This window comes from Eleutherodactylus coqui, chromosome 3, assembly GCF_035609145.1.
Source record: "Eleutherodactylus coqui strain aEleCoq1 chromosome 3, aEleCoq1.hap1, whole genome shotgun sequence".
NCBI lineage: Eukaryota > Metazoa > Chordata > Amphibia > Anura > Eleutherodactylidae > Eleutherodactylus > Eleutherodactylus coqui.
Window position 1 is genome coordinate 205,143,324 of NC_089839.1, and position 26,458 is coordinate 205,169,781.

General features: G+C 49.1%; 2 protein-coding genes across 3 annotated transcripts in view; both read left to right on the top strand.

Moving 5' to 3' along the window:
* The first annotated feature begins 762 nt into the window (after positions 1-762).
* TERF2IP (TERF2 interacting protein) lies at positions 763-6,035 on the top strand. Its single transcript, XM_066596845.1, has 3 exons — positions 763-1,898; positions 2,329-2,438; positions 3,548-6,035. Exons 1-3 carry the CDS (start codon positions 773-775, stop codon positions 3,953-3,955), a joined length of 1,644 nt encoding a protein of 547 aa, XP_066452942.1. The 5' UTR covers positions 763-772; the 3' UTR covers positions 3,956-6,035.
* A 3,498-nt stretch (positions 6,036-9,533) lies between these two features.
* Positions 9,534-26,458, top strand: part of RNF123 (ring finger protein 123) — a 29,146-nt gene continuing 12,221 nt past the window's right edge. Inside the window, exons 1-33 of one of the 2 annotated variants that reach the window (XM_066596846.1) lie at positions 9,534-9,612; positions 10,319-10,404; positions 11,778-11,862; positions 14,150-14,226; positions 16,301-16,398; positions 16,479-16,533; positions 17,301-17,386; positions 17,502-17,588; positions 17,670-17,737; positions 17,815-17,940; positions 18,585-18,699; positions 18,873-18,977; positions 19,190-19,315; positions 19,388-19,480; positions 19,562-19,635; positions 20,497-20,614; positions 20,786-20,885; positions 20,966-21,027; positions 21,108-21,179; positions 21,331-21,451; positions 21,535-21,636; positions 21,711-21,817; positions 21,908-22,100; positions 22,407-22,552; positions 22,915-22,998; positions 23,073-23,180; positions 23,626-23,803; positions 24,583-24,657; positions 24,735-24,822; positions 24,983-25,070; positions 25,188-25,272; positions 25,378-25,517; positions 25,602-25,790. In XM_066596846.1, the coding sequence (XP_066452943.1) occupies positions 10,323-10,404; positions 11,778-11,862; positions 14,150-14,226; positions 16,301-16,398; positions 16,479-16,533; positions 17,301-17,386; positions 17,502-17,588; positions 17,670-17,737; positions 17,815-17,940; positions 18,585-18,699; positions 18,873-18,977; positions 19,190-19,315; positions 19,388-19,480; positions 19,562-19,635; positions 20,497-20,614; positions 20,786-20,885; positions 20,966-21,027; positions 21,108-21,179; positions 21,331-21,451; positions 21,535-21,636; positions 21,711-21,817; positions 21,908-22,100; positions 22,407-22,552; positions 22,915-22,998; positions 23,073-23,180; positions 23,626-23,803; positions 24,583-24,657; positions 24,735-24,822; positions 24,983-25,070; positions 25,188-25,272; positions 25,378-25,517; positions 25,602-25,790 (3,333 nt within the window). In that variant the 5' untranslated portion in view covers positions 9,534-9,612; positions 10,319-10,322. Of the gene's footprint in view, positions 9,613-9,651; positions 9,776-10,318; positions 10,405-11,777; positions 11,863-14,149; positions 14,227-16,300; positions 16,399-16,478; positions 16,534-17,300; positions 17,387-17,501; positions 17,589-17,669; positions 17,738-17,814; positions 17,941-18,584; positions 18,700-18,872; positions 18,978-19,189; positions 19,316-19,387; positions 19,481-19,561; positions 19,636-20,496; positions 20,615-20,785; positions 20,886-20,965; positions 21,028-21,107; positions 21,180-21,330; positions 21,452-21,534; positions 21,637-21,710; positions 21,818-21,907; positions 22,101-22,406; positions 22,553-22,914; positions 22,999-23,072; positions 23,181-23,625; positions 23,804-24,582; positions 24,658-24,734; positions 24,823-24,982; positions 25,071-25,187; positions 25,273-25,377; positions 25,518-25,601; positions 25,791-26,458 lie in introns of those variants that run through there. The other variant, XM_066596847.1, reaches the window with a different exon arrangement.

A 26,458-nucleotide genomic window follows, 5' to 3' on the forward strand; every position in this document is an offset into this window, starting at 1 on the left:
AACGGGCATCACTGTACTGGCACAGGGTGTAGGCATTGGTGCATTGACTGGCATAAGGTGAGACATTGGTGTAGTGGCTGGCACAGGATGGAGGCATCAGTATAGTGACTAGCACAGGGTGGAGGTATTGGTTTAGGGAAGAAGAAACCTCTGGCTCCAACATTCAGAATAGACTGGAGAGGAGAGGAGTTATGAGGAGACCAATCAGGAGTGAGTTACAGAAGTAAAGATGAAAATGGATCAGGGCAACAATAAGAAAAGGACAGATTCTACGTATATTTTGAGGTGCCTGTGACTTGATCCATGACTGTGGTCTATATGAAGGAGGACCATTTGTGCGTGTGGTCTATATGAAGGAGGAGCACTTGGGGGTGTGGTCTACATGGAGGAGAGGAAAATATATGTGGGTGTGGCCTTCACGGAGGAGAGGAAACATGTGGGTGTGGTCTCTTTGTAAGAGGCGAGACAGTCAGATAAGACTATACTGAGAGATTTATAAAACTGTCTTAAATGAAAACTCTTGGTTGCCCATAGCAACCAATCACAGCTCAGCTTTGATTTTTCAAAGGCAGCGTATGAAATGAAAGCTGAGCTGTGATTGGTTGCCATGGGCAACAAAGCAGTTTTCATTTTAGACGGTTTTATAAATCCGCTCCATAGTAGGTTGGTGTGTAACGGGCGGCCTGTTACCGTGACCCTGTTACCGTGGAGACGCAGGGTTCCAAGGTAAACGCGTCGTGACGTCAACTGTGTGCGCTGATGGTGTAGTAAGATGGCGGCGCCGGAGCGCTTCTCTCATTCCTGCTCGCTGTTTATAACGGACCTGGGTCCGATGCGGTTCTACGTGCGGCCGGGGCCCCTGAAGCGGCAGCTGTCGCCGCTCATCACTCATGGCGGTGGGATCGTGTGCCGTGTGCAGGAGCCCGGGGCCTTCCTGCTCGCAGAGCCCGGGCAGGCGCGGGGGCTCCAGTACATCTCCAGCACCTACATCACCGACTGCGTGCACCGCAACCGGAGGCTGTCCGCCCGGGCCTACCGTTTACAGAACCGGCTCACGGGGGCCCCAGGAGAGGGCGAGGACCCTGTGGAGGGTGCTGCATCACGTGGCCAGAGCACTAACAAAGGGGGCCACACAGCCCTTAGCAGCAATCCTGCAGGAAGCAGGGCCACTCCTAGTCGTTGTGTATCCTCCACAGGGGCCCCAGCATCGTGTGACCCCGGGGCCACCATAGGAGGGGACTCTCTTATGACAGATAAGCCCAAAGCTGAGCTGATAATAGAAAGCAGAGGAGACAACTCTAGCGTAAAGCCGACCACAAGTGGCACAGGTACTGGTAACCCTGACGGGCAAAACCCTGTAGAAGACCGTGCCAAGAAGGGAGAAGCTTCAGGGCAGGGTGGACTGGAGTGCCATCCGCTACGTGCAGCAGGGAGGGTCCTGTTCACCAGGCAGGAGGACATCACCATCTTACGTTATGTCCAGGAGAACAAGAATCCCAAGAGGTCGGAGAAGGGGAACGTCTTGTGGAAGGAGCTGGAGAAGAAGCAGCTTCTGAGGAGAACCTGGCAGTCCATGAAATGCCGCTACACCAGCTACATCAAGCGGCACAAACACCTGTACATGCTGAAGGGACCGGACCAGGCGGAAGCCAAGACGCCCAATGCCAACCACCCTGGAGGACCATCCTCTGCAGCCACAGCCCAGGACCCTGACCCATCACCTGCAGAGACCCCACTGAGAAGCTCCAGTACACAGGAAGCCCCCCACCGTGCTGCAGACCCCATGGAGGGGGCGTGCACAGATATCCCGAACCGTGATGAGGACATCAGCCATCCAGGAGGAAGCTTACTGAGGAGGGTAAATGGGATCATCGACTCCTCATCTGAAAGGGAAGAAGGTGCGTCCCGCCGTGCAGCGCCCAGTAAGGGGGTCCAGCCCCTTGTAGGAGACCACCCAGTAAAAAATTACCGCACGGCGTGCAGAGATATCTGGTCATATGACTCTCTGGAGGCTGCATTGCTGTTTCTAGCGCTCTTCTCATGCTCTTCTGGTGGGCCTCCTTAAAGGGTTGTCAGTATAGCAAGCTGGTGTGTCACTGGGATATAACGTTAATGCCTGATTGTAGGGGTCCGACCGCTCGGATTGCTAAAACAAAGTGACATAGGCACGAAGAAAGCCACGTGCCACGTTATATTGGCAGCTGCGTTACTGAATGTCCCCTCGTGTGTCTGTCTCTATTACTGATGGTCTCCTTGCGCTCCCCATGTCTTGTGTGTCCGTCTTGATAACTGATGGTCTCCTCGCGCTCATTATGTCTGTTTCTTTAGGGAAAAGAATGCATATGGCTACAAGTAAACAGCTGCCCGTCCCACGGGAGGACCCGGACAATGAATCAGAGGACCTGCAAATATTTGAGATCGCCAATTTGGAGTTTGAGGTATGGTCCATGAACAGTGGCCAGCAATACAGCCAAACTCCTAAAATGCAGCTGCAAATAGTTCTTCCTACATCAGATGACTTACAGAACCGGGTGTAATGTGACACTTCCCAGAATGCAAATCACCAGAAAAACCTGCAGACGCTGAACAAGTAGGGGTGCTGGGGGATTCCAGCTCTGAAAAAGCAAAGTGGCGAGTGTAGTACAGGAAGTATAGTTATGTATATACAGAAGGACGGCACCAGCAGAATGAGTTCAGCTCTGGGGTGTAATACAGAACGTACCTCAGGATAAGTAATGTATGTACATAGTGACTCCACCGGCAGAATAGTGAGTGCAGCTCTGGAGTATAATACAGGATGTAACTCAGGATTAGTACAGGATAAGTAATGTATGTACACAGTGACCCCACCAGCAGAACAGTGAGTGCAGCTCTGGAGTATAATACAAGATGTAACTCAGGATCAGTATAGGATAAGTAATGTATGTACACAGTGAGTTCACCTGCAGAATAGTGAGTGCAGCTCTGGAGTATAATACAGGATGTAATTTAGGATCAGTACAGGATAAGTAATGTATGTACACAGTGACTCCACCAGCAGAATAGTGAGCGCAGCTCTGGAGTATAATACAGGATGTAACTCAGGAGCAGTACAGGATAAGTAATGTATGTACACAGTGACTCCACCAGTAGAATAGTGAGTGCAGCTCTGGGGTATAATACACTGGTCACTAGGATTTTAAGGGTATTTCCACATGGAGCACAAACATTACACTGTGATTTGGGACTAATCCATGGTGACATCTGTAGGAGTTACGTGGATATAGCTGCTAGTTGTGCTGCAATGAATGAATTATGCAGGATCATTAACTAAGCTTTGTACTGTAAGTCCTTGTGGATTTTGTAAGCAGATGATGATTTTTGAGTCCTCCGAGTTAGGAAATGTTCCTATATTGGCTCCTTCGGGACGCTGCAATGAGGCACTACTGCTTTTTGGTGATAACGGCCGCGCACCCTGTCATTGTTGTGGTTTCCAGCCATGTTGTATAATGCGCTTTGCTGTAATGTCCATGGTCTGTTTGCTGACCGTCTTGCTTTCTTCTGACAGGTGGATGATGATGGTTTCGTCTGTAAGGCAAAGGTTCCGCGCCTCACCCTGAAAGACTTTGTGATGGGCGAGGACTCGGCAAGCGGGAACACTCAGCTGCAGATAGATGATGTGCACTCCAGCCCAGGCGTGTCTGACTGCGAGGGGCTGCAGGACGCCATGACTGACCTGATGAGAGAGTTTAAGCTGGACATCTGCCAGGTCACCCAGGCCCTTCTCAAGAACAATGGCGAGGTGGGCAGCACCAGGCACTTCCTGCACACCGGCCTGCGGCCTGATGGTTTCCCCATCTGGGAGCATCAGGATGATGTAGACTTACAGAGTGATGACCCGAGCGTGCAGGCCCAGCTGGCCAAGAAGTATAGTGCAGATAATGTAGCTAAAAGAACAGCCTTCCTGGCGTCTTAGAAGTTGCTCCTTGTCACTTGGCATTACTCTGCAGCACTATTCTGAGCCAGCTTTAAGTTCAGCTGATTGGGAAAGCTGGGTGATCACTGATCAGCTCTAGGATGAGACTACTGAACACCTGCATTGCCTCGCTATCCTGCTTCATGTGGCTATGTAAATAAATAGATTTTTGCTGCAGCTCCCAGGAAAGCAGGGTGGCCGACCTCTGTGGGACATATTTAAAGGGAACCTGTCAGAAGATCTAGGGTGTGTAAAAGATGGCTTTGGAGCGATCATTTTGCATAAACTACTAATTGGTGTTAATGCCTATTAGTACCAATCGTACCAATCAGCAGAGTGAGAGCTGTATTCCGGGAACAGGCCACCTGCTGTTCGCTGAATACTTTTGCTTTGTTCTGCCATCGGGGCGGAAAGCTGAGAACAGCTAAGACAATGCAATTAGCTGTTATCAGCGCTCCCCGGACAGAACACAGCATGCGGTCCGTCTTATCAGCTCTTCCGCTTAACAACAGATTTCGGGCAGAACTGAATTCCAGCGTTCGACAGAAAACTGAAAGATGGGCACATTTAGACACCGATTATCATTCAAAAGATGGCTTTTGGGCGAATTTCGAGGAATAATCATTGTCTAAATGGGCCTTTAGGCTGCTTTCATACGCCCAAGAAAATAGCGCAAGATTTGTGTGTTGCAAGACACACGAATACGAACCCCATTCTTTTGAATGGGGTCATATACAGGAGCGACTTTATTTTATTTATTTTTTTTTACCTGCATCACAGTGCGGGAGAAAATCATGGCATGTCCCATCTTTGGGCATTCTATTTGACTGTCTCACCCATTGTTTTCAATGGGGCTGGAAAACGCATTGCATGACATGCTAGGAGCACGTGACGTTTCCTGTTGAAAGCAGTGGGAAACACTTGCCAATCCTCTGCGGGAAAATTGCACCTTCCCGAGCGAGATATCGCGCTCCCCCCTGTGACATTAGCCTTTTATAGTAAAAAAAAAAAAACTCCTGGCGGCAGAGACCTGCAGCACGCTCTGTCTCTTGTAGAAATTGTTCAAATTTTCACTGTGAAATCCATTACTGTAGTGAATGCATTCCTATGGTGAAACCCTGGACGTGGGTTTTGGTGGGCATTTCCTCAGCAATGTGAACCTGAACCATGGGCAGCATGAAATCCTGCCCCTAAGGGTGCCGTCACACGTAGCTGATTTGGAGCAGATCTGCAGCAGATTTCACCCTTTCAGTTGAATTCCTATTTAATGGGTAAAATCTATGGCAGATTTGTGAGAAAAAAAAATCCATAGCACATCAGCAAATGCAGACTAAATCTCTGATGGGTTCCCTTATAAAATGCACTGATGACCACAACGACCTGCCCTATTTTATTTGAAAATCGATTAGCGTTCAGAAAAATACATAATTCTTTTAACAAAATACACTAAAACAATGCTTTACAGGGACCGAGAACATTATGTAAATGACTCGACTCTGGATCTCCAGGTAAGGGACTCCCATAATCCGTCTGGGCAGTGTACAACTCTGACTAAGGCTACATTCACACGGGCGAGCACGATATCGATATTGGGCTGAGATATTACTCAGAGCATTCATGAAGGACCCGTCCTGCCTTACATACAGTACATTGATAGGAATCCACACTGTAATGCCTCCTATGTCCTCTGGGGGGCTGCAGGAAAATACACACTTGCCAGGTTTACGTTCCCCACAGATTACTATTGATCGCCGAGGGTCCCTGCAGGGGGGCACTTTATTCATAGCTTACTGGCAAAGCACCTTTTTAAGAAATGGGGATTTTCCAAAGAAAATAACCCTTTAAAGTCAGGCAGCTTTCCCAGAAAAAGATATAGGGAAAAGAGAGAGAACATGGATCGCGGCAGCCGCCACTGTGTGGTTGTATTTATCAGCTGCGCCTCTACCTGGCCGAGGATAAGAATGCCTGGAGCTTCTCTATAGTGTGTGTCTGTGGCGTCCATATTTCTGATGAGTTTGTGTTGTTGTTGTATGTTTTTGTATAATGATAAAGTATTTTATTAAAGTACTTTATTTTTCAATTTTTTCTTCAAATGTAAATGAGAAGCAAAAGTATATGGAGACAGTGGCCAGCCCCAATATCACTGACCCCCTCATTACCACCAGTATGTGACATGCTGAAAACATTACTGCTAAAAAAAGTGACTTATTGGGAATTACATCCTTTATAATACTCCAGAGCTGCACTCACTATTCTGTTGGTGGAGTCACTGTGTACATTTACTTATCCTGTACTGATCCTGAGTTACATCCTGTATTATACTCCAGAGCTGTACTTACTATTCTGCTGGTGGGGTAACTGTGTATATACATTACTTATCATGTACTGATCCTGTGTTCTATCCCGTATTATCCTCCAGAGCTGCATTCACTATTCTGCTGGTGGAGTCACTATGTACATACATTACTTATCATGTACTGATCCTGTGTTCTATCCTGTATTATCCTCCAGAGCTGCATTCACTATTCTGCTACGTTGGTGCTCTTCTTCCATGGCTCATGCTGTGTCGCATTGTAGATGATGTAGTGTTTCCCTATATATTGTACAACAGTGTAATATTGCCCACAACTTTTTGGTGCAGTGTGTCAATTGGTACTGATGGAGGTGGAGAATATGGCATGTGGCAGTGCAAGACCTCTTGCTTGTATGAAGGTCGGTAAGACATGAGCCTCCTGGGCCTCCAGCAAGTGTTTCGAGCCATCTGGTCCTTTTGTTACACACCCTGCCATCTGATGATGTGCACCATGTTACATAGCACAGCTTCTTCACTCCTGCCGTACTAGGAGCGCAGCAAGTACTGGATCCGCACAGAGAAGTGAATAAGCTGTGCATCATGTCTGATGCCAGTGTATGTAGTAATAAAGTTAATCTCTACCACCGGTTGGAGTTCCATGGCCACACAGACTCCCTAATACTAAGTGGGAACCACAGGCGGGGCACTATTGCTATGAGGGAGGCACTTAAAAGTTAATTAGGGAGTGGGGGAGGCGGGGTGCAGAGCCAAGTCATGGCTGGAAGAAATCTTATTAGCGGTCTGGGCCGTGAGAGAAGAAAAATGAATATGAACGACTTCAGAGATTACATCACCTGTTATCACTGAAGGTAACTGCACTGTAATCACTATCATTGTGTAAGGCTGCATTCCCACGAAACTATATCGGCTCGGTTTTCACGACGAGCCGATATACATCCTCCCCATCTGCAGGGGGGGAGGATGGAAGAGCCAGGAGCAGGAACTGAGCTCCTGCCACCTCTACGCCCCTCTGCACTATTTGCAATGGGAAGAGGCGGGACAGGGGCAGGGCTAATTCTCAGAACTTAGCTCTGCCCCCATCCCGCCTCCTTTCATTGCAAATAGTGGAGAGGGGGCGGGAGCTCAGTTCCTGCTCCTGGCTCTTCCATCCCCCCCCGCACACCAGGACAACGTATATCGGCTTGGCGTGAAAACCGAGCCGATATACGTTAGTGGGAATGCAGCCCTAAAGTTGGTATTTGAGCACATCAGCTGCTAGCTGTATTATTTAGAGGTATGCTGCATCTAAGCCTGCCGCATTATGAGGGTTACCTTGCAACATATAGAAATTTATTTTGGGGGGGAGTATGGAGAGGGGGCATCAAATTCTGAGTTTCGCTGTGGCGCCACATGAGCTCTTTGTATGACCATGCTTCTTCTAGCTCTATAGATAGCTATCATGCTGCGAGTTTGGGTCAATAGACCTACGCTCAGGATGGGACGCTTGTCTGTAATACATTTATCTGAAACTGTCTATATAGGGAAATATAGTTATTGCTTCTAGTGCTGCATTTGTGTTATGAGCTTGGTTCTGGTATTCTATCTATGTGCAGAGAGCTTGGTTCTGGTGCTGTATTTATGTTAAACGGGTTAAGAGTGGAAGGACACAGTGGAGCTTGGCGGCATGTCGCCAAACCACACCGCGGAGGCCAATTGGCGCAGAATTTTGCCAGTAATGTGTGTGACCATGGTGTGGTTGGGTACGACCAGCTTTTCCCTATGTTTCCACCTTTAGGCCTCATTCACATGGGCATGGCTTTAGCGCAGTATAGGCGCCCAAAAACCGCTGCTATACTGCACTAAGAATCACATTAAGGAGCAATTGTTCACGCACAAAAGACCCGAACTTAATGCGCATGAAAATCGCGCATTCACTGGAGCAGCGTGTTGCTTAAAAAAACGAGAAGAGAGATGAAGCACCACAGGATTAGCCAATAGCCCCACTCTCTGTCCCTGCTATGGGAATCCCTGAGGGATATCCCCATAGTGCAGAAAGAGGGGGCGGGGCTAGAGGGCTTCTCACAGGGACTCCCCCATAGCCAGTTGAGAGGAGGCAGGGCTAGGGGGACCACCCACTCTCAGGGAAGCCCTCTAACCCCAGTCCCCCTCTGGGGAAATCCCTTGGGGAACCCACTGCTGGGGAGAGAGGTGGAGGGAATTCCCTGTTGCTTACAACCGGACATTTATTTAAAGCTTGCCCAGAAGCACATTTTAAATGTCTAGCTGTAAACTCCTGTTAGTCCCAGTGGGGATTGAGGAAACCCCCTAGGCAGATAAACAGAACTCTTGGGGCTTCCCTCATGAGGCCTAAGGCCGCCTACAGGCGGCCGGGACGGATCCCACTGCGACCCAAGCCCCTGCAGGGACCAGTGCGGCGCTCACCTCTCCCGCGGCTCAGGCTCTCTGATGTGCCGGCGCATGTGCAGAGCGCAGCCATTGGTCCGGGAGTGACATTTCTGTGCAGGCCTCTGTGAGACCCGCACAGAAATAGAACATGCTGTGAATTTCACGCGCACAAATCGCGGCCGTCTGCCTAGGTTTGTATTTACTAATGCAATCCTATGGCAGCTTCTACTGGCAGAAATTCTGCGGGAAATCCCGCCGTGGATTTTCCGCCCGTATGCGGGGGCCTAAGGAGGACGCTTCACATCTAGGGTATTTTCCGCAACAAATCTGCACCAGTAATCCACATTTGTTGGGGCAGATCTCCCTGTCATTTGAAAGGGTGAAAAAAAAAATCACATCAGATGGCGCAGATCAGCTGTGTAAACTCCGCCAGGTCCAAGTGTGCCGTAAGGTGCGCCGCTGGTCGTGCGGCTGTCCACAGGCCAAAATGGATTCTCTCCGATAATCCGTCCATCCATTTCCAACATGAGCGCCAGGAGCCCCGCAGCCCGATCATCCGTACCTTGCTGTTGTGAAAAGACTGCGTCATATAGAACCGAAGCTGTAATACAGCCCGAACAGCCTGGGGAGCAGAACTGTGAATGCCGCTCTGGGAGTAACTACAGGGGACATAAAGTAGCTGAGAACCAGTGTGCAAGCAGTGAAGTACCGAAGGCGGCGGCTCTCACAGGCTCGGGCTGCCATGTCGGTGATCAGCCGAGATGTAGCGGTCCTGCACGCCCGGCTTCAGGTGAAAGTGCAATGCTGGGAGCTCTGAGCAGGTTCCATGTCACGTGTGCACACGCTGAATAAAACTTGTTGAAAAAAAAAAAAGAAAACAGGAAGCGGACGGAGAGCAGAGACTGGAGGAGGGGGCGGAGCCGTCAGGGAGCGTAGGGAGCAGCTGACCCTGGAGCGGGTGAGTCCACCTGAGCTCCGGGCTTGTCATAGTGGTCATCTCCATAGAGACGGGGGTTACCCATAGCAACAGGGAGGGTAACATTGCGTCAGGGACCGTGACTGATACGACCGGCTTGTGTATAACGTGGTGGCATTGGAGAGCCCCATAGAGGTTCCTTCAGGTTGTGAGAGGCATGACTAGGCAGTAACAGCATGGCAACGTTTCTGTCATCCGTTACGCGGGCGTTGTGGCGATCTCAGCGTTTTAGAGAAATACGTCGCAGATTCTTGCATTTCTGTAACAAAAACTGGTGTCCGCCACGTTGGCTCCTCCTCGTTCCGCTCCTCTGTGCTCTGACTTTAGAGATGTTTTGTGCGCACTCTGCCCCATATGCCCGGTGGTATATGTGGCACTGGTTGCTTGCCTTGCCCTTTGGTACACTCTGCGTCTGCTCTGCCCTGTACGTGACACCCACCGCTGTGCCCTGTACATGACGCCTCTCGCGCACGCGCCACCGCGCTGTGCCCTGTACGTGACGCCACCGTGCTGTGCCCTGTACGTGACGCCTCTCGCGTACGCGCGCCACCGCGATGTGTCCAGTACGTGACGCTTCTCGCGCGTGCCACTGCGCTGTGCCCTGTACGAGACGCCACCATGCTGTGCCCTGTACGTGGCACCCCGCGCACGCCTCCGACCCGTGTACTAATGCTGACACTTTCCTCAGGTTCATGGCTTCCAGGGGCTCCGGAGCACCACTGACCAGGAGGAATTACCGACTGTCCATCGAGCCGGAGAAGACGAAGGTTGCAGGTAATCCGTGCGCGGTCGTCAGCGGAGGGGTGACGTTTATCATGGTATTAGTTGGTACAGGAAAGTTCTGAGGCACAGCGGGGGATACAGTAAGACCCGCGCCATATTTAGCAGGTGCATGCATCTAAGGCGCCTCCACACAGGCTGCAGAATTTCCACACGTCTTGCAGACATTTTCGGCAACAAATCCGTAGCGGGTACACGACATAAAACACCGCCATATCTGTACCATTTTGGTACAGTTTTGGCCACTGAAGAATTGCTGCGGGTATTCTGTTGCAGAATGCCCGCAGTGATGACGGCCCACAGAAGGTACCCTTGATACATTTGGCGCATGTTTGGCGATCCGCACCAGAGATTCACATCTATGCCAGATGTGAGCTATTTGTAACAGTCTCTGGTGTGAGTTATAGCAAACCTGTCGGGCCACAGAAGCCACAACCGCTTTTCGTAGGGCAGCAAGAATGTGGAAAAGTAATACATTTTAGCGCAGAAAAGGCGCATGCTGAAATTTAACTATTAAATGCCAGTAAAGTGTTTGATAAATCTCACCCTGTGTGCTTCAGCTCAAGATCTCTGCTTCCTCTCAGTGAGTTTGACCATTCGTTGTTTATTTCTTGAGGCTGAATCTCTTCCCTCCCCCCAACCCCAAGGTAGTATTGCTCACACTGCTGGGGGCTTGTTACAAAGCATCAGGGTACTCAGCTGCAGCATCTCTCTCTCTCCTGTCCTGCTGATGACTTTTGGGGTTTATTCACACAGGCGTATGCGTGCAACGCTGCGAGTATACCACAGCGATGTACGTATCGCAGCCCATATGTTCTGTGGGCAGAGATCACTTAGGTCTATGATTGGCACTGCGCATGCCCGGGAATATGACGTCACGGACATGCCCAGACCGGGGATGTGTATTGAAATGCTGCCAATACGAAATGCCTGCGTATGGACAGCGTTTCATATGCAGCCCATACAAGGGTGTTTGATACTCAGGGAAATAGAGCATGCTGCCATTTTTTTTCTTTTGCATATCGATATGCAGTGCCCACAGGCAGGTGTAAATGGAAGAATGAAAGTTCATTGGCTTTCATCGCCTCCATTCACCGCGTGTTATGCACGGGAAATACGTGTGCGTAATATGCGGTGACAATACGCCCGTGTGAGTGAGTCAGTATCTGAACAGATACACTGTAGCAACCCATCAGCTGTGTGACTAGCCTATGCCGTTGGCGTAAACACTGACGGTTCAATTTCCAACAACATTATTTCCATTTACGGAAAGCTAGAGAAGTCCTTATACAGAAGCCTGGAGGTGACCTCATTGTGGACCCTCAGATAACTCTTCCTGAATTCTTGAACCTTCTCTTCTGTTGCAGGAATTGTGAATGAGCGCCTCCTGAGCCAGTATCTGCACAGAGTGTTCCCGGGCAGTGACGCAGCACAGCATGGCGCCGCTTACAGGTAACTGCATCCACCCACAGCTCTGTATGGAGTGATCGCTAGGACGCCCGGTGCTTAGGCTCGATCCTCACCCCCTTTTACCCAGACACTGCTCATGCTTACTGCAATCAAAGAAGTGATAAGGGGGAGGAGGAACGGGGAGTGCTGCCCTGTTCCTCACACCATGACATGGAGTACATAGGGGCCGTGTCCTGGTACCTTTTGCTGATACTTAACAGAATGATGTGAGGCTCAGTCAGACGATTAAAGGTCTATACACATCTGAAACTGTCGTGGCATGTCCACCGGGACCCACACCTATTTCCGTTTCTGTTCCTCACTTTGGCAAGGCTGGTTGAAATTTACGGAAATAGGATAGTGAAGCCCACTTGGTTTCCATAGGTTCCGATTACTGCGTTCTGCCATAGTGGGGTCTGGAACTGGAGGTAGGTGTGGGTCCTTCTGTAGAGAATATTCTATTAAAGGGGTTGTCTGAACTTTTTCTATTGATGACCTATCTTTAGGACAGGTCATCAGAGTTGATTGGTGGGGGTCTGCCGCTCAGGACCCCGTCGATCAGCTGATTCCCAGCACCGCTGTCAGTAAGGACGTGCTGCAAGCAGCTCCCATTTAATTCAATGCAATACCAACATGGACGACAGAAATAGTCACAGTTCTATCTGATTCCAGCGCTGACCACATTGACCGAGGTCCTGGGGATCAACTGATTGGCGGGGATCCCAAGCAGCGGCCCCCGTCAATTAACTGTTGATGAACTATTTTGAGGATAGCAAGTAATTAGGTCTGCCAGCAGCACTCCAACTGACCAACCTTATAGGCGAGGTAGATTCAATGCAGAATTCATGAACCAAGAATTCCAAACGTGATACCTTGTAGAACAGAGGTTCAGCGGCAGCATAGTGTGATGTATAAAAATATCAAAAAGACTTTATTTCTCCGTCTGATAAAAATACGATGTTTCGACCTATAAACAGGTCTTTATCAAGCCTGTTTATAGGTCGAAACATCGCATTTTTATCAGATGGAGAAATAGTCTTTTTGATATTTTTATACATCACATCTATGCTGCCGCTGAGCTTCTGTTCTACAAGCTATTCTGAGGATAGGTCATTAATAAATAGTAAAAGTCCTGAAGAAACTCTTTAAAGGCACTTCCGTACATTCCACTTCTTATCCAAATGGCTCTATAAATGCACCTCATGGCTTTATATGCCATGCCGTCACGTCAGGGTCTCTTCCCCGTTATATAACTTGTTTCTCTTAAAATAAGCCCTTGCATGATTTTACAGGAGTTTCGAGGATGCTTGAACTATAAGCCCTAGTTGCAGTTAATAAAAAAAGTCAATTTAAATAGTGTCCAGGCAGCTATACATGTAAAAAAGTTAAATCTTTTGGAGCAAAAATTAATATAAGACCCTGTCTTATTTTCTGGGAAACAGGTTAGATGGCTCTAGAAGTGCTCCATGTGTATTTAAGTGCTGTACCCTCATGTTGAGGTCTTTCAGCTTGTTGTACAGACAGCTCTAGAAGTGCCCCTGTGTATTTATATACTATACACTCATGTCAGGGCCCCTTTTCATGTTCTACCAGTGGCTTTGTAAGTGCGCCCCATGTGTTTTATATGCTGCGTCCTCACGTCGGGCCCCCTCCCCGTGAACGCTCCTGGCACTGCTGTCATCACCTCTATAAATAACCTTCAGCCTCTAATCCTCTCCTCCGGTTACATATCTGCTCCTGCCTGTGCCCTCTTTACCCCTTCATGCCCGCAGCAGCATCTTTACGCTGTGATGGGATATTCACTTGTCTTTACCATACGACCTTGTGCTGCCTGATTTAACCCTCAAGTTTCCTTTTCTAATTAATTCCGGGAACAGTGGGGGACAACCGATATGGCCGCCATAACACTGCTATCCACATTGTTACCCAGCTTTACCGGATTCCTGAACAGTAAAGTTATCCCACAATTCCTCCTGCCTCAGTGCCTTGTGATGAGCTGGCTAACACCTCTATCGAATTTGGAATGGTGTTCATATTGGTTGTCACTCGACTTTCATCCCGCAACCATGTGCTCTGTGGTGATCCTGTAACTTACATTATGACTGGATTTTGGCTTTGCCTTGTCAGTGTGGAGCCGCCATTTAATATTGCGTCCTGTATATCACGTGCAGTGATATAATCCTCAGTCATTAGATGAGAAGCTGTATAAAATGGCATTTGTGCTCTTGTGAGAGGTGCTGCCTACTAGGACATGTGGTGATCACTGTCTCCTCTCTGGGTCTCCACACAGAAAACCTCTCACCTTCCAGAATCTGGAGGAGCGACTTGACCGTCTACTGTCCACAGCAGAGAATGAGGAGAGCGCAGGTAAGAGCCGTAGTGGCATGTCAGGGGATACTACAGAGATCTCTACCATGATCTGTTTATACCCAGGACAGTACCAAGGGGGCGCCCTCTACGTCTAAGAGATAGACGATTACTGCACTAACATAGAAGGGGGTTCTTTACCGTAAGAGCAGTGAGGCTATGGAACTTTCTGCCTGCTTTCATGTAAGTAAATTATCCCCGTGACCCTGGAGTGCAGCATAAACGTACGAAGTTTTTCATAGATCAGTTTCAGTGTGAATCCACATTAGATTGGAAAATCCAGCAATCTGAGCGACTTCCAATGACACCTGGTCATCACTGCTAGACTACTAGAGTTTTCTTGTGCAACGATGTGAAGTGTATACTGAGAATAGCGTCATCGAGAAAAAACATTCAGAGAAATAAGTGTCCTGCGGACGGAAACAACTCGTTGACGAAAGGGGTCAGATGAGGATGTAAAGAATCATTCTGATGAACAGGCGCTGCATAGTCAGAGCAGCCGAATACAACGCTCCTGCACCAGCTAACACGTCTGAATGCACAACTCGCCATTCCTTAAATGGTCCATAACAGCAGATGATCAGTTCCAGCACTATTGTGTCTTAAGAGAAACAGAAAGGCGAGACTCCAGTGTGCGAAAAGATGCAAAAGTTGTATCACGGGGCAATGGAAAAGCATCGCCTGGTCAGATGGATCCAGATTTCTGTTTCTGTGTGCTGGTGGGAGGGTCAGAATTTAGCGCAAGCAGCGTGAACTGATGACTGCTTCATGTCAGCTGGTCAGAACATGTCAGCACCTCCATCTAATCAGCTGCAACAACAAGAAGCTTCCTGTCCGCAGGGGTCGATCTTCCTGCAGGATAATTTTAACACCTAGTGGAATCTACACCACAGTGAATTGCTGCACTTCTGAAGGCCAAAGGAAGTCCATTGCGCTACTAGATGCAGGTCTAATAAAGGGGCCATTCAGTATATGTATTATGTTCTTCTACCTGCAGCCACCACAATGGTAAGCTTCCTACATACAGATAAATACAGCCACCACTAGCGGGAGCTCACTTTATATACATAATACAGCTCCCACTGCTCTCTAGCTGTATACATCTGTATGTAAGGAGCTCCCTCTGGTGGTGGTTGCAGGCAGTCAGAATTTCACCAGTAACTCTTCCAGGTGTCAGGCTAAGGCCTCCTTCACATGGGCAACATGGCATCGCTGTGAGAAAATCACAGCGATATCGCATTGCTGGTGGTCTGCGGTTTTGCGGCAATGTCGCGATTTTGCAGTACCACGTGCGAGGATTTTCGGGGGAGGGCTTGAAATATAAGCCCTACCCCGAAGGTACACCCTAACTGCAGAAAAATATGGCATACATCAACTAGAATTTCTGTCAAGAGCTCCGCTGAAGCTTCTTCCTGGTCCCCAGCACTTGTCTTCTTCATCTCTTCTCGCCAGGAATTGAAAATCCCCGCCTCCTGGAAGCGCTGGCTGTGATTGGCTGATGCTTAGCCAATCAGAGCCAGCGCTCGATGAATGGCTGCAATTGGTTCATCGAGTGCTGGCTGTGATTGGCTAAGCGTCAGCCAATCACAGCCAGCGCTTCCAGGAGGAGGGGATTTTTCAAACACCGTCCAGAAGAGATGAAGGAGAATAGTACCAGGGAGAAGATGCAACCGGACTGACAGCACTTGAGAGGTGATGTATGTGTTTTTTTTTTCTTGCAACCAGGACTTAGATTAGGGCTATGGCAGTAGGATTTCCTACTGTCAAAGTTGCATAGCACCGTAGAAACAGACAGGAAGGCTCCATAGGGAAACATGGGCTACAAAACCTCACATCGTGTGCATATCGCCGGACCCGCGAGGTTTTCATGTCGGGTTGTTGCATGTTACAAAGCATCGCATGTGTGAATTAACCCATAGGAAAGCATGGGCTTCACATGCATGCGATTTGTAGCCCGTGTGAAGGAGGCCTTAAGGTAAGACATAATCTCACTTGCCATTCAGTGGGAGGGGCCTCACAATTTTACAAGGTTTGATTGGCAGATGTGTTCTCAGCTTCTTGTTGTCATTTGCAGACTCTGTTGTGGACGGGCGACTCGGACCCTCCACGGTTGTCCTGGATCACACCAGTGGTTTTGAAGGGCTACTATTAGTGGATGATGATCTTCTCGGGGTGAGTAGTGTTTTCATCCTCTGTGTCTGGACCTCTTTTCCCACTCATCTCCTGTGGCTAATACTGTTCTTTGCCTGCAGGTGATCGGACACAGTAACTTCAGCTCCATCAGAGCCACAACCTGCGTCTTTAAGGGTGAGACCCCCTGGGCAGAAGCTCAGATCCATCCACCATTCTCATCATTTCACAGTATAACAGGTGGAACAGCACTCTCATCATTGTACCGCGCAGCAGGCAGAGCAGCTGATTGCCTGCCAGGGATAATTATGGTTCAGTGGACAATTGTCCCTGGATACAACAGATGATTGTGAAACTACAATTTCCATCATGCCCTGATAGATCACGGCTTTGAGTACATGCTGGCAGTTGCAGTTTTTCGGCTGCATTAAGACGAACGTATATCGGCTCGGTTTTCACGCCGAGCTGATATACGTCGTCCTCATGTGCAGTGGGGGGAGGATGGAAGAGCCAGGAGCAGGAACTGAGCTCCCGCCCCCTCTCTGCCTCCTCTCCACCCCTCTGCACTATTTGCAATGGGGAGAGGCGAAACGGAGGCAGGGCTAAGTGGCGAGAATTAGCCATGCCCCCGTCCCGCCTCTCCCCATTGCAAATAGTGCAGAGGGGCGGAGAGGAGGCAGAGAGGGGGTGGGAGCTCAGTTCCTGCTCCTGGCTCTTCCATCCCCCCCCCCCCCCCCCCCTGCACATGAGGACGATGTATATCGGCTAGGCGTGAAAACCGAGCCGATATACGTTCGTGGGAATGCAGCCCTAAACTGTTAAGGAGCTGTAAGTTGCAGTCCTTAGTCTAGGATTGATGAATCCTAAGGGAGAGCGTTCTGAGCGGATGCACTATGATATTATGCCAGTCTTCACTTTGACGTCCCTGTTTCTTCCGTTCCCAGGGAAATGGCTGTACGAGGTGCTCATCTCCTCACAGGGCCTTATGCAGATTGGGTGGTGCACCCTGAGCTGCCGCTTCAACCAGGAGGTAAGTCCTGGACGCAGTGCAGCAGTCCAAGGAATGTTGGAGGGTCCAGTACAGCTAAAGGATGGGCATAGTGTAAGGGGCCGCCAGTGACAGTGTCCCTTCTCTTATCACACAGGAGGGGGTTGGTGACACGCCGGATTCTTACGCCTATGACGGGAACCGGGTCCGTAAATGGAACGTGACCACCACCAACTATGGGAAGGTGAAATGCCGGGGAGTGTTTATATAGTGGGAGCCGCTGACGCTTGTGACATGTTTGTGACTTTTGATTGTTACTTTTCAGTCGTGGGCAGCCGGGGACATCGTCAGCTGTCTGATCGACCTGGATGAAGGATCCATCTCATTCTGCCTGTAAGAGATTGTCACTGTCCGGTAGGGAACCCCTTTCGGTGACCATGTTCGCTCACCTCTCTTCTCTTTCTCTGCAGGAACGGCGTGAGTTTAGGCACCGCCTTTAGTGACATCTCTCGGGGAACTGGCATGGCATACTTCCCTGCTATCAGCCTTTCTTTCAAGGAGTCTGTGGCGTTTAATTTTGGCTCTCGCCCTCTGCGATATCCTTTAGAGTGGACAGAGCAGCTGTCCCAACTGTTAATAATGTCCCTAAGTAGTCACCTGCGAAGCCGGCGATGGTGATACAGTGCATCAGTGTAGGCAGCAGGAACACAGGCTGTTACATTGTAACAAACTATCAGCTCGGGGGATAGATTTGTGCTGAGACAGAGGATTGTCTAGACTGAATACAACTGTAACAAGATGTCAGCTGTGTGAGCAGGATGAGATCAGGAGGGTTTTCACCTCTTAATGCAAATTGTGTTTTCATTCCCTGACAGCAAGCATAGATCTTGAAAATGGTGGTGAAAGAGGGAATTTAATAAGGACTGTATAGCAGAATTCTGGCGTAAAGAAAGAAAATAGTTGCAACTTTTTTATGCCATCTTTGTCTTTTTTTAACTGGGAAGGGCTTAGAATTGGGGGCGGGGTCACCCACAACTTGGGAAACTTGCAGTAAACTATAGCGCAGATCTGTGGTTTGACTTTCTGGCACACAGGATAGCCAGAGATACACAACATTTTTTAATTTGCTGTAATTTGCAGTTTCTGTCTTACAAGCGTGAAATTTACCACCCCCAATTGTGACAGGAGGCTGACACCAGCCCTTTAACAACTAGCATTCTTCCTTAATGACTCTACTCACATATCCTGTGGAAGGTTACCGCCCCTTGCAGGATCCTCCCACAGTGGATCTCCTTAAAGCTCAGAGGCTGCTGGGATACCTAAAGAATGTCTTGAGCACCGCCATAGATGTGCAGGTACTTATCTGTAAGAGAGAGGTAGAGCTGGAGTCCGGTCTACCACCTCCGCACAGAGCGACGTCACATGACATGGCTATTCCCACTTAGCTGGGGTAACTTGTAGTGCTGTGCATGCAGATCCCCTGATCACTGGCTGGTCTCTATCTAATCTAATGGCATTTATCTGACAGGAGGGGCGGCTGCTGGACAAGGACCCTGCTACGTGGCAGCTGCATGGAGAGCCCACTGTCCTCATCACACTGGTTCACATATTCAATCACTTTGCCCCTTTAATGGTAAGTCTGCTCTTCAGCTCAGGCCGGGGTGGGGTAAGACACAGGGTGTCGCTACCTGGTATTTCAGGATCGGCTTTGGTTGGGCTGTTTGATGTCTTTAAAGCAGAATTCCACCTTTATCTTCAATGGATCTCGGGTTGGATGTTGATACTGGAGGCAGTGCCCACTCATTGTCGCCACTGATCTCTTCTTGTCCCCTTCCTACTCCGCAGTGTAAGGTTTACCTGGTGGAGGACGTCCTCATGAACTTTCTCCTGGGAATTCTGGAGGGGGGCGGCGCAGTTGGTGAGCACCCCCTCATTCAGCATCTCCTGGACCTCATGTGGCTGCTGATGGAGGTGAGAGTGTTCCCTCTTTTGAGGAATAGGGGAAGTGCTAAAGGTTCTTGCTAACCCCGTGTGTCTTTGCAGGACTATGAAATCCACGAGTTTCTGAAGCAGCTGATGATGTCTCTGCTCCGAGCGTATCGTTTCTCGCCTATAGTGCCTGACCTGGGCCTGCAGGTACAAGACCGTACCCCGATACGGAGGGTTAATCATGTAGCTGTCCTCCAGGCGATATAACAGACCATCTTGTTTACACAGATCCACTACCTGCGTCTGACTATCGCCATCCTGAGGCATGAAAAGTCCCGGAAATATCTGCTCAGCAATGTCCTGTATCCTTATGTCTTGTGTATTACTGATATGTCTGTACAAGGGTCCCCCTAATTTTGGATCTCTGAATGTGCAGGGATGGGGTGGTAAATCTGTGTATGTGGCAGGAGTGGAGCACTGTACAGGTGGCAAGATGGTGTGGGGATGGGGTAACAGATTTGTACATGGTGCAGAGATGGGCATTACATTTGTACATGTGGCAGAGATGAGGATTATATTTGTACAAGTTGCAGAAAGGTGTGAGGATGGAAGGTAGATCTGCATATGGTGTAGGGATGGGGTGATAGATCTGTACAGGTGTCATGATGGGCAGTAAATCTGCACATGTGGCAGGATGGTGTAGCGATGGGAGGTATATCTGTACATGTGGCAGCGTGGTACAGGGGTGGAGTGGTAGTTCTATACAGGTGTCAGGATAGGCAGTAAATCTACATGTGGCAGCATGGTGCATGGATGGAGTATTAGATCTGTATAGGGGTGAGGATGGCGCAGTAAGTTTGTGTATGTGGCAGGAATAGGGTGTATGTTTGTATATGTGGTAGAGATGAGTGTTGTATCTGTACGTTACAGGATGGTGCAGGGATGGAAGGTATATCTGCATATGTTGCAGGATGGGTTGATAAATCTGTAGAGGTATCAGGATTGGGCAGTAAATCTGTGCAGGTGTCAGGATAGTACATGGATGGGGCAGCATCCGTATATGTGGCAGGATGGTGCAACAATGGGGCATTATGTCTGTACATATGGCTGGATGCTGCAGGGATGGGTAGTATATTTGTACATGTGGCAGTATGGTGCTTCCCGCATCTGTATACTCCTTGCTGTCCACCCTCTACGCTCATCCTTAGCAGCGTGAATCGTAGATTTGATGTCCTTCGCTCAGTCGTCTTCTTCTTCATTAAGAGCCCGCTGCGGGTGGAGGAGGCTGGGCTGCAGGAGCTGATCCCAACCACCTGGTGGCCCAACCGCTTCAATAAAGAGGTAAGTAACAGTGGAACCCTGCACCTCACCTGCAGCACATTCTGCCATCGTGTATAGCAATAATCCATTAGTATACCTGAAGATAGCTGCACATGGTGAGGGGCGGTCGGATTGCAATTTATTTCCACATCAAAAGGCTGGAATTCTTGTAAATTCTTGTTGTTTTTTAAGGGAAAAGAAATCAAGGACCCCACAGAAGAGACTGGGGAGGAACGGCTGCGGAGGAGGGCATACGAGAGGGGCTGTATGAGGCTGAAGAAGCGCATCGAAGGTAACAGCTAACCTTTAACCCCTTCTTACCCAAAGTGGAATTACTTGCCAGATGTGTTAATATCTGTAGTTGTATTCCAGTGGTAGAAGAGCTGCAGGTTCAGATCCTGAGACTGCTGCTAAACAACAAGGACAAGGGAGGGGTAAGTACCCCAAATAACCCCGACCTGAATGACTGCTGAATGCCTGTCAGACACTCAAGTGTCGCTGAATCTTTCTGCAGGGTGAAGCATCTCGTTACATTTTCCTCAATAAGTTCAGAAAGTTTCTTCAGGAGAACGCCAGTAACAGAGGGGTGAGTGGATCATATCCCGAGCCCAAACCCTCGTACAACCTGCGTCCAACTGCAACTTTGTATACAAAATAAATGGATTTGTCCTCAGCAGCGTCTGTCCATCATCAGCGAAAATGTCTCTTCTGTGTTTTCACTGTTCTCTCTTCCCCAGAACCCGACTGTCCTCTGCCCCCCGGAGTACATGGTGTGCTTTCTGCACCGTCTCATCACTGCCCTTAGGTCCTGCTGGGATGAGTATCAGGCGCGGAGTCCGTCGGCACTTTGCAGTGAGGGTGCGGTGAGACTGGGTGAATTTTTTTGTGTTTTGTAGGTTGTTTCGTGTTTCTATCCTCATCTTGCTCTGTGTCCACCACAGACTCATATGTGCCGCCCCAACTCTTCTACAATGGGAAGGTGGATTACTTTGACCTGCAGAGGCTCGGGGGTCTTCTCTCTCATTTACGGAAGATGCTAAAAGGTGAGAGCGCAGGATGCAGGGTCGCACTACTGAGATCTGGAGCTTCCTACTCATCACTTCTCTTTCCTTCTCAGATGACCTCGCATCCAAGGCCAACATAGTCATTGACCCCTCTGAGCTACAGGCTGTCACAATGGATGACCTAGAGGAGGAGGATGAGTCTGCCAGTTCCACGGCCCAGGTGGGTGAGGGAGTGAGACAGGTTGGGAGCTCAATGTGTCTCTCATCTATCCACCCATAGTCACTCTGCTCCTTTTTCCCCTTCATTCAGAGGGCCTCAGCTGCTCTGGCCATCGGTGGGGCACTGGCCCGGCCCAGCTGGCTGAGCTCGCCGACACTGGGGAGAGCAAACCGCTTCCTGAGCACTGCGGCTGTCAGTCTGATGAACCCACGCCGGCCTCTGGGGGCCTTGGAGAAGGTGAAAGTGCGGAGCCTCAGCGTAGAGCAGCGCACAGAAGATGATAGTAAGTGACAGGGCAGGTGGACCTAATGAGATATGATGGGGGGGACAACTTGTTAAATATGTACTTTGCGCTGTGATTTCTAGAGCATTCACCACATTGTGGCCATAATTGCATCTGTCTCTAAATGTCGGGAAATATGCTGAGGGTCACAGGCTGATGTTGGAGTTTAGTTTCCCCTACACAAAGTAAATCCCCTAGGTGTTGCCCGCATATTGTACTACACATCATATGATGATCAGCGGTGCCACACCCATAGCTGGCCATCAAATTTAATTCTGAGGGTGGCCATGTTTTTATCCATTGCAGTTGAAGGGCATCACGGGAATGAGGGCCTGCTGCTTGGAAGACCTCCAGAGGAGACGGATCTCCCCATCACGGAGAACTCTCTGCTGGAGATCCTGGACGGTGCGGTGATGATGTACAATCTGAGTGTGCACCAGCAGCTGGGGAAGGTGAGTGCAGACTAGCCCTCAGGCTGTAGTCGTAGGACCAATAGCGAGTTGCACCCAAGATTTTCAGATGCAGCTTGCAATGGACAGCAGACGTATACCTTGTTCGTGTGCTGTCCGCTATGAGGAACACCGCACGTTATATGTAGTATTCTTGACAAAAGTATTACCTGCAGTAATTTTTCAAACTTGGACTATCTGTTTGAGAAAAATATGACTTGTGAACGAACCTATTCAAATGAATGAGTAATTTTTCTGTGTGAGTTCAGAATCAGACAGAACTTGCGCAGGAACATGGTCTGTGTAAATACACCCTCAGGAACAGCTCCCATCCACAACCAACCCCTCATGTTTTATTTCTGCAGATGGTCGGGGTATCGGACGATGTGAATGAATATGCCCTGGCCCTGAAAGACACAGAGGAGAAGATAAAGCGCTGCCCCAAGAGGGTGAGTACAGGGCATGACAGTGCCCGTAGGCAGGCGCCACTGGCATTTCTGATATGATATTGTCTTCTAAGCAGAGGCCGGATATCCTAGAGGAGCTGCTGAAGAGCCAGCAAGTCTTTCTGGAGAAGCTGAACCACCTGAGCCGGCGCCTGGCCTGGATCAATGTCACGATCTACTCCAAGGTACATGCTACCCTAATTAATATAACTCTCCATATAATGGTTCAGCGTCGCTGCTCTTACTGTAAAGAAGCCCTCCTGCAGTGATGGCTGCAGTTTCTTACTCCATGTTACAGATTTCTTCCCAGCTCTGCTATATCCATCCTACATTCGAATAAGTGACGTCCCTGGTATGAGGCAGTTAGCTACCGTAGCATGGAGTGGAAATGGTCTGTATGCAGGTTGCCCCCTTGTGGCAGCAGCTGGCAGGTCACCTACTTACAGTTCTGCCGGGAATGGAGCAGCAATGAAGCGTTATCATTTATATTAGTAGTGGAGATAAAGAGTGCCACCCTTTTTTCCCCCCAAATATTGGGATCACTTTAAATCCATAAATTATTTTAAATTGCGCTTTTGAAGTGTAACACGAAACGTGAATGACAAATATCACCATGTTCTCGTCCCACAGGAGAAGATGCAGGATATTTATTGGTTACTGCAGGTCTGTTTGCGAACCATAGAGCATGCCGACCGCACCGGATCACTGTTTGCTTTTATGCCAGAGTTCTACCTGAATGTCGCCATGAACAGCTACAACGCCCTAAAGAATTACTTCAGCCCTGTCAGCAGCATGGAGGAGCTTCTCGGTATGTACGAAGTAGTGAGTACAGCTCTGAAGTATAATACAAAATGTCATTCAGGATCAGTACAGGATAAGTAATGTATGTACACAGTGACTCTACCAGCAGAATAGGGAGTGCAGCTCTGGGGTATAATACAAGATGTAACTCAGGATCAGTACAGGGTAAGTAATGTATGTATACAGTGACTCCACCAGCAGAAGAGTGAGTGCAGCTCTGGAGTATAAAACAGGATGTAACTTCGGCTCAGTACAGGATAAGTAATGTATGTACACAGTGACTGCACCAGCAGAATAGTGAGTTCAGCTCTGGGAGATAATATAGGACGTAACTCGGGAGCAGTGTAGTTCTGAACTCAGGTGGTTAATAGTGGGAATGAACCATCCTTTATTAGCTGTTGAATCTATTCACTGCTTGTTTGGGGTATGGCTGTGTGTGGGGACACACCTGGTCATTAGCGGCTCCCCCAATTACCTGGAGGAGTTTTCTCCACCCAGTAGGTTCGACTGTGGCTGTTGCAGGGAAATTAGCCGTGTGTGTGTGTGTGTGTGTGTGTGTGTGTGTGTGTGTGTGTGTGTGTTAGTGTGTGTGTGTGTGTGTGTGTGTGTGTGTTAGTGTGTGTGTGTGTTAGTGTGTGTGTGTGTTAGTGTGTGTGTGTGTTAGTGTGTGTGTGTGTTAGTGTGTGTGTGTGTTAGTGTGTGTGTGTGTGTGTTAGTGTGTGTGTGTTATATAATGTCTACTAACGTTTTACATATTTTTCCACCATCTCACAAATTTTTGTACAGGTTACGAGGAGACTCTGACGCGCCTGGCAGCCATTTTGGCTAAGCACTTTGCTGATCCCCGCATTGTAGGGACAGGTAAGTAATGGTGGATGCCCACTGATTATATGTCTCTTTTCCCGTCCAGCTCTGATTCTCTGGCTTTCTCTCTTCAGACATTAAGGATTCCTTGATGCAGGCGCTAGCGAGCTACGTGTGTTACCCGCATTCCTTGCGGGCCGTTGAGCGGATCTCCGAGGAGCAGTGAGTCTGGTTCTATTACTGGTCTGGTAATGAGTTTGGGTTGATACGCTGTGGGGTTTAGGGATGCTCCACATCCTCTGGGGTCTGTGCATTTGGGACTTTCTCCCTATCTTGTTCTGCCCTGGTGTATACTCGTTAGTGACTGGCGCCATCTCTTCAGGCAGATCAGCATGATGAAGAATCTCCTGGCGCCGTATGAGCAGCGACCATGGGCTCAGACGAACTGGATCCTTGTGAGACTCTGGAGAGTGAGTTGGGGGATGAGGAGTGCAAATAGGGGGGGGGGGGGGGGGGTCTTGGGTTTAGTCTTGATAAATGGTTATTAGATTGTTTTTAATTTTGTTCTCCCTTTGTCCCATCTCCAGGGCTGCGGTTTTGGTTACAGATACACAAGACTCCCACACCTGCTGAAAACCAAACCAGAGGATGCAAACTTGCCCAGTCTGCAAAGTATGTGTGAGGGTCAGCATATGTGTGCCGCTTGTGCTTTGTGTGCCATGCTTTGTCTTTTCTGCTTGATCTGTCTTTCATGATTTGTCGGGCTTTGTTCTGCAGAGCCTTGCCCGTCCACACTACTGCAGAGCCACATGGCGGAGTTACTACGGGGGGACCCAGAACTGGCATCCAGCTTTCTGAACAGTGTCCTAAACCAGCTGAACTGGGCGTTCTCGGAGTTCATTGGGATGATTCAGGAGGTTAGGATGAGAACAGGAGTGACCAGAGAAGGACATCTCTGGAGATGTTGGTATTCTTGGTTCTGAACTTCGCTCTCTTCGTAGATCCAGCAGGCCGCTGAGCGTCTAGAGAGGAACTTTGTTGACAGCCGACAGTTGAAGGTTTGCGCCACTTGCTTCGACCTGTCTGTCAGCCTCCTGCGGGTCCTGGAGATGACGGTCACGCTGGTACCTGATATTTTCCTTGACTGGAGCCGGTCATCTTCTGAACTCCTCCTTCGCCGCTTAGCTCAGGTATGAGCTTCCAGATGGTTGAAATGTCACTCGCCCCCTTCCTCCCATCACGAGCAACGCCTGATAACTATGAGAACAAGAGATTGTATTCTCTTATTTTACAGTCAGCCTCTCGCCAGCCTAATATGACCTTTACTTGCTTTCAGTGAATTGATATATTGTAGTAGATGATCCAGAGACTGAAATCTGATCTGACTTAGTCCTACTCGCACAGCTGAGGGTTTGTTACAATGTAGAAGTATAAATCCTATTTTGTGAACTGAACACAGCAGTAGCACACATCGCTCTCCTTTCCAGGCTGATGGCTCTTATCTGCACTGGTGCATTGTAACAAGTTCTCTGCTGAGTGGTCTGGAGTATGTAAGAAGGGGTTTTCAGTAGAGATGAGCGAGCGTACTCTGTAAGGACAGATACTCGAGCGAGTACCGTCCTTTTCGAGTACCTGCCTGCTCGCCCGCAAAGATTCGGGTGCCGGCGGGGTGGAACAGGGGGGATCTCTCTCTTTCAACCCCCCCCCCTCCCGCTCCCTCCTGCTCACTCCCGCAACACAGTGCTCACCCCCGCCGGCACCCGAATCTTTGCGGGCGAGCAGGCAGGTACTTAGTAAGGATGATACTCGCTCGAGTATCTGTCCCTACAGAGTACGCTCGCTCATCTCTAGTTTTTAG